Here is a 7,634-nt window from a genome sequence, read left to right as displayed (position 1 = left end):
GATATCTTGTTGATGCATATAAAATATAAGGAATTAAGGGGGTGCTATTATGATGCGTAGTACTATGAACGTGTGATATATATGACTTGTGGAGGGATATGGGATGAAACTTCTTTGTATTTGCTTTGGGATAGTAGCATGTGTAGATTAATGGATGATTAACAATCTTATGCATTCTAGTAATGAAGTCATGATGGGGACTAGTTTACATAAGTACGAGGTTACATAGAAGGTGGTTATTTTGTAGGAATTTCCCCATGTTTGTTAGTTGTTTTGGTGATGTCAATGGCAATATCTAGCACTTATATCCGCATAGGTTGGTAAGACTGCAAAATCTAGGATATTATGTCGAATATAAAATTTCTTTCATGGTATTATGGGACAATTATAGTTCAACATTACTTTCAAAGATGTGTACAAAAGCTTGTGTAGTCTAAACGATGGCGTAGATAAGATCATAGAACATACATGAAAGAAGAATGCGCTAGAGTATGGAAATAATTATGTTCAAAATTTCATCAAAAATAGGAACCAAGAATAAATTCATTTACAACAACAATAAATGGGCCAGATAAAACAAACCATTTTCATTGATGGATTTTTTATTCACCCCTATAGTGAATACGGTTGTAGCCTCTAGGCCCTACCCCATGAGTGATGTCAATAAGTGCTAAGATGGGCCTCTTTCATTGGAGTAGAAGGAGAGATAAAATTCTAGAGAGAAGAAATTGAAGAGGCCCTTTGAAGGACCTCCCACCCCCTCTAATGGCTCAAGATGAGTGAAGATGACCACATCAATAGCCTTGCTAGTGCATCTCACATTGCCACCCACACCAAGAGATGCCACATTTGTGCAAGTGTGGGGAGACAATTGTTTTTCATAAAGGTCTCACAAATGCTATTAGGCTCCCCTTCCTCAAAACATTATACCCAAACATAGTAATTGTATGGAGTAATCCTTTAAGGCATATATATCCAAACAGAGTAATTGTATGGAGTAATCATTCAAGGCATACATATCCAAACCTCGGGGCCCCCATTGCATAGAGGATAATTCAAGGGCCATCATGAAAATGATAGCCAACACCTAAACATAAAAAAGAAATGAATCATTTTGCCATAACTAGGATCAGAGCAAGCTAATAAATAAAAGTGGGTATCACCATGAACTGGATAGAATTAATTATTCCAAACTTGCACTTCTCTTAGCATTTTAATTATGGAGAGTGACAACACCTTGCAAGCCCTTGATGTTACCAAAAGGATGTGGTATAGTTTTAATTTGAATTTTTTATTTCATCATAAGTTGCTTGAAATGCCTAAAAGATTTCAAATACATTTGGACCTAACTTATAAGAAATAAGTTCAAAGAGTTTTTTGGATGATATTGTACTCTAATTATTGATGTCCTTAGAGGGAACCTAGAAATTTTTCAACACACATTTTGGTCTTAAGATCCAACCTGTTGAATTATCTTATTTCACATTAAAACACAAAGAACAATTTTAAATGTTGAAAATTAGTAACGTTTTTCTTGTTCTTACCAACATCACCATTATATATTTTAGAAATTTGCATGTTGGAAAGTTGTGGAACTAAAAATGGAACATAGAGTTTTTACAAAGGTTCAAATCTTCAACACAATCGGGGGGTTTGGGGGGCGGGGGGGAGCAAACTACGTAACATCCAATAATTTCACATTAAAAGTGATGGCCTAGTTAAGAATTCCATAGCCATGAAAAATATGCAATCTAAGGCATTTTACTAAGTAGCATTTGATAATTTCACTTTGAAAGTGATGGCCTAGTTAAGAATTCCATAGCCATGTAAATATGCAATCTAACGCATTTTATCAATTTCCCATTAAGTATATATATCATATAGTTGGAGAGAGAGAGAGAGAGAGAGAGAGAGAGAGAGAGAGAGAGAGAGAGAGAGAGAGAGAGAGAGAGAGAGAGAGAGAGAGAGAGAGAGAGAGAGAGAGATGTTGTGTTATGAAAACTTCAATGTGTATTATGGTAACACAATTATGTTATTTTAGGGACACATGAAGACAATTGACACAATGAAAAATGGCAATGAGTGAATCCATATATGAAATTAAATAAAAAAGAAATGATTATTTGTTTTTAGTGTGAAAGGCATGATGCATAATATAAAGGTTAGTTCCACTTTCATCTGAAACACGCATCTTCAAAAAATCTTTATAACACCACTATTTTACAATGTTGACAATACTCTTTTTAGCAATGGAAAGTGCACATCTAATACTCTGTTGTTAAATTGGCTTGAAAGTGTGGAAAGTTGGTAGAGTAGAAGATTACTATGCATAGGTTATCAGCTGGTTGTTGAAAAGATCAATGGTGGATTCAATATGGTTGTTTATATGATGAAGATGCTAGCATGTTGTTGATTTCCAAGACAAGATGTTGAAACTCCATGTGGTGTGCCTTGGTGAGGCTCTACCTACGAAGCATCATCTTGCCTTTTTGGTGATTGAATGGAGGCTTTTCTAAAGTAAATTTTCAAACTCAATGGTAATCCATAGGCTAAAAGAATATTTTTCTTCCAAGTCCATGGATTTTATAATTTACATTGTTTTTTATGTCAAACTAGGTGGGCTTTGTAAATTGTGTCCTTTCATTCTCATGAAACATGATATATTGTGAATTTCATGTTTGAGCCACATGGAAGGAGCAAGGTTGTGGGAAAAGGTAATGGTTTTGGGAGAAGTGTAATCCATTTTGATTGCATTTGTAAGACCATTCATATGAGTGCTTTGTATATAGCTCAAACTAGGGTGGTTGTTTGAGGTGCACACAACCTAGAGTTGAGTGTTTTGATGAGGCCATGTAGATATCCCATTCCAAATGATCCTTAAGTTCTCATGAGTGGTAGATCTAGTCTAAGGGTCATTACACATACATAGACTATACATCTAGTAAGACATGGCTCTGATACTTATAAATGATAAACTAGCCCAACCTTAGACTTTTCCTTGTTACACACTATAAGCCTGGCCCGAGACTTGCCTTTCTCATAGACTGTAGGGGCATGGCCACACGTAGCTCATTTCATATGACAAGAATTTATCGTATTGTATAGAGTTCCCAAATGTCCATCACTTTTTTTGTGAAGTGTAGGCTAGACCCCTGGCAATGCATTGGTTGCATATGGGCCATTTCCGACTTATATGTGTAAAAAACTTAGAGATGTGAAGTTGATCCAACAACCTCCAAATCGTTATGCAAACTAGGCATCATACGTGTAAAGCCCTCAAGCATGAAGGTTGTCTTTCCCCCTTGCCAATGAAAAAGGCTATCGTGGAACAACTATTAAAAAACATTTCACCCTCCATATTCGAAAAGCCACACAAGTGTACTAAAGTAACTCTTAGCTTCAAAAAAAATTGTTGACGTGGCATTGAGTGATTGGTTAGCTGTGCTTCTACTCTGCCCTATGTGGTCTTGGTATGAACCAAACAAGCACACAGGGGTAATCAAGAATTTCGTTGCACATATGAAGTAGCGAAGTTTTTTTGGATGGTTGGGCATACAAAACTTGGTGAGCATCATTTGCACGTTTGGGCAGGTGAGTGTGAAACCACTCTCACCGACCACCTGCTAGGCCTACACTTTCCTTGTTTTTAAAAGCTCAAGTTTTTTTTGCTTATTTTGCAACTCACACAAGGGCCTAGGCGTAACCTTCCTTTTCTTGGTTTTAAAACTCCGCCCTGATTAGTAAATTAGCAAAACTACGTGTGATTAGTCCCCTCTTTCATTTTTTTTTTCAATCCCCTCTTTCATTTTTTTTTCCCCATCGCTTTCCAGCAACTCTCCCGCGTAAGGGGAAGAGATGACAGCCTGCCCCTTCAGCGTCTCCTCAGGCAAATCACATGAAATGCATTTGCAAGCAAAAACTCAGAACGCATTTTGACACACACGCGCGCGCGCGCACACACACAGTCTCTGCACACCTTAGCGAGCTAGCTTAGACATCTTTGCAGTAATCGCACATTAGAATTGAGTAGATAATAAAGACCCACATCAGAAAACAGTTGGGAAACATTGCTGAAGACAGCCCACATAAAAAATTTTAGCTGAGAATTAAGCCCACATCCAAATTTAGCTGAGAGAACTTTTTGTAGAGAGCGCCCACATCAGAATTAAAAAGCCCTCATCCGAGAAAGAAAGCCCCTATTGCAATGGTAGCATCATCAACCTGTGCCGACTCTGATTGCTGTGCTAAGGCTAGCTTTGAGAGCTCTGGTTCCATAGCTGCCTTCAGTTCTTCATCAAGCTCTTCTCAACATCATCACCCTGTCTTTGGCAGCAGTGACAATGCAAGCAAGTTCAGCTGCAGCTCATCCAGCACAGATACAACAAGCAGGAACAGCTGGGATAGAAGCCTCCCCATTCTTAGCAGCAACAGTAACATCATCAACATCAACAAGCCTCATAAAGCCCATGATGAAGCATGGGCTTCCATCAGAAGCTTGAAGCCAAAAGAAGGCAACATAGGCATAGGGCATTTCAAGCTTCTTCACATAGTTGGCCACGGCGACATTGGGAGTGTTTTCCTTACCCAGCTCAAAGGCAGCCATTGCCTGTTTGCCATGAAGGTCATGGACAAAGAAGCCCTCACCCAAAGGAAGAAAGTGCAGAGAATGCATAGAGAGAGGGAGATCTTGGAATTTGTTGATCACCCCTTTCTGCCCACATTGTATGCACACTTTGAGGCAGAGCAGTTCTCATGCCTGGTCATGGAGTTTTGCCCCGGAGGTGACCTGCATGGTCTCAGGCAGAAGCAACCTGGGAAACGCTTTGGGCTGAAAGCAGCGAGGTGAGAAGCTTTTAAGTTTTTTTTTCCTTGTAGTAGATGCATGCATGCTTGTTTGATGCTCTGCAGCATGTGTGTCTATGTTGATGAAGGGAGTGAAGGAGATGGGGAAAAGAATGCCATACACTGAGAACAACAATGGCAAGATAGAGCTTAGAAGCAAACCTTACCTGCTGTCAGATGGGCGAGTGCTGAGGCCTTTATACCTAAAGAGCCTTAGGGGAGACAGTTGGATTTGAGAACAATTTCCTGCAGAATTGAGCTGTGGACTAACATATTTGGCTTTGTGGTTTCTGTCTTTGTCAGGTTCTATGCCGCAGAAGTGCTCTTGGCACTTGAATATCTTCACATGCTGGGCATTGTATATAGAGATCTCAAGCCAGAAAACATCTTGGTGAGAGAGGATGGACATATCATGCTTACAGACTTTGATCTCTCTCTCAAATGCGAGGTGAAACCTAAGCTGTTGAAATGTCCACTGTCATCTTCTTCCTCATCGTCGACATCAGGAAGGTTGGGTCTGTTTCGTTCATTCAGTGTATCATCTTCTATTTCTTCCTCTTCTGCTGCTTCTCATCTGCAGCAGAGTTCGGCAAATTGCATGCTCCCGTCTGCCTGTTCCATTCACCCCTTCCTCTCATGCCTCCCATTGGCTGCCACCATCAGTAGAAAAGCACAACAAATCCGAAAACAACATCAAAGGCATCCTGCCTCAATGTTGTTCTCAAAGCAAGTAGGCTCTTGTGTGAGGATGAAAGCATCACAGGCAGACCTAGCTAGTACTCAAACACCCTACAATGATTGTGTGGATGAAAGGGCTACAAACACAAGCAAAAAAGCTTCAAAACCAGGCGAAATCAACACATCCAACAATGGTGGTATTGCTGGAAGGGTTTCAAATGTGGGTTCGGAGACTTCAAAATCAGCTGAAATAAACACGGCCATCAAATGTGATGTTGAAATAGCTCCAAATGTAAGCAGTAAAGCAGGTGAAAGTGGTATGCCCAACAATGGCGATGCAACTCCAAGGGCTTCAAATGCATGTGCAGATGAAGGCTTGATGGGCTTGGAGCTAGTTGCAGAGCCCACTCAAGCCAGGTCCATGTCTTTTGTAGGAACCCATGAGTATCTTGCCCCAGAGATGATAGCTGGCCATGGCCATGGCAATGCCGTGGACTGGTGGACTTTTGGCATCTTCCTGTTTGAGCTTCTGTACGGAAGAACCCCATTCAAGGGCTCTAGCAATGAGCAGACCCTCATGAACATCATCAAACAGCAGCTGAGATTCCCTGAATGGGGTTACATCGACGCTGGAGAGCACACAAAGAGCCTCATTGAAGGCTTGCTGGTGAAAGACCCTAGGAAAAGGCTTGGTTCTATCAAAGGTGCAGCTGAAATCAAGCAACACCCTTTCTTCCAAGGTGTTAATTGGGCTCTAATCCGAAGCACCGACCCCCCTGCAATTCCCAACAACAATACATCTCATCATCGACATCGTAATCATCACCCTCATGATGATTTAAAAACCAAAGTCTTCACCAGGGCAGGCTCCAAGCCTCATCCTCATTTTGATTACTTTTGATCACCAAAATGTGAACCAGCAAGAAGGGTATATAGCAGCAAGAAGAGAGCAAATTTGCCAGAATTACTTGGATACTTAAACAAGCCCTTAGTTTTGATTATCTAAACAAATGAAGGGTTCTCTCTTGATGTTGAGATGTTACAGATCTCTTAGCTCAGCATAGGACCAAATATGTTATGGGTAACCAAGATCTTCAAAAAAATATTCCCAAGAAAACAAGGATTTCCTCAAGTATAGAGCAAAGGATTGTATTTCAAAGTTCTACATGTCTGTGTGTTTTCTTAAAAAGAAGAAGATTAGTTACATATGTAGGTGAACTTTGGACATGCAGATAGATCAGCAGGCCAAGGAGCTAGAATGAACTTTTTTTTAGTGGAATTGCAGCAAAGGGGATTTGATCCCACCACATGGTGCTGTCAAGGACTACATGTCTATCTACTACCATGTTTGTATAGTCCAAAAACGTGTTTCTCATATCTATTCAATCAGCTTTCATAAATTCTTCCAGCCTTTTATGCTTAATCAAGAGAAACACTGTTCTATGCCTAAGCTTTAAAGGGTTTAGAAACCCCTGTCATGGCTTGTGCTTTAAGGTACCTTCAATAATAGGGGGTAGCCCAGAGCGAGCCTCGGTGTACTCCGAGCTCCACGCTGGTATGTGTGTGGTGTGTGTGAGCGCGAGCCACTACCATGCGAGTACTGTGCTTAGTAAAAAATTCAGGGAAGTGTAGAAAGTTTTGTTCTCAATGGGGAAACACAAGTTATTGTTATCATCTGCGGAAAAGGTCTAATTTTTAAACTTTAGTTTAATCCCATAAAAATTTTCAAGCATACCAAAAAAAAATCCACATGTATTTAGGTTATTGGCATATGTTTTTTTGTTTTTTTTGTTTTGCAAGGGTTATTTTAGAGACTGACTTGTCCTCGGAGAAGGGGGCGGGTATTGAACTTGCGAAGAAGAGAAAGCAATTACATCATTTTTTAAAGCACTTAATAAAGCACATTACCAATACAATACAAAAAAAATATGTACTTTCTATCAAATAAAGACACGTTTTTTAAATATATGTTTTCTTGAAAATAAAGGCTATTATCTTATTTTTATAATAGTTTAAGCAATTTTAAAAATAATAAATTTATTAGTTACATGATTTTGTTTTCCAAAATTTTACCATGGACAAATACATGCTAACTAAGCATCCTCAAGTAGATC

General features: G+C 39.6%; 1 protein-coding gene across 1 annotated transcript; it reads left to right on the top strand.

The window, feature by feature from the left end:
- The first annotated feature begins 3,792 nt into the window (after positions 1–3,792).
- Positions 3,793–6,920, top strand: LOC147635065 (serine/threonine-protein kinase D6PK-like). Its single transcript, XM_086804344.1, has 2 exons — positions 3,793–4,842; positions 5,146–6,920. Exons 1-2 carry the CDS (start codon positions 4,205–4,207, stop codon positions 6,419–6,421), a joined length of 1,914 nt encoding a protein of 637 aa, XP_086660470.1. The 5' UTR covers positions 3,793–4,204; the 3' UTR covers positions 6,422–6,920.
- The last annotated feature ends 714 nt before the right edge of the window (positions 6,921–7,634 follow it).

Source organism: Cibotium barometz, chromosome 10 (genome assembly GCF_041138505.1).
Source record: "Cibotium barometz isolate CiBa-2024 chromosome 10, ASM4113850v1, whole genome shotgun sequence".
In the NCBI taxonomy this organism is placed as follows: domain Eukaryota; kingdom Viridiplantae; phylum Streptophyta; class Polypodiopsida; order Cyatheales; family Cibotiaceae; genus Cibotium; species Cibotium barometz.
The sequence above is the reverse complement of the archived record's forward strand: the minus strand, read 5'-3'. Positions and strand labels throughout refer to the sequence as shown.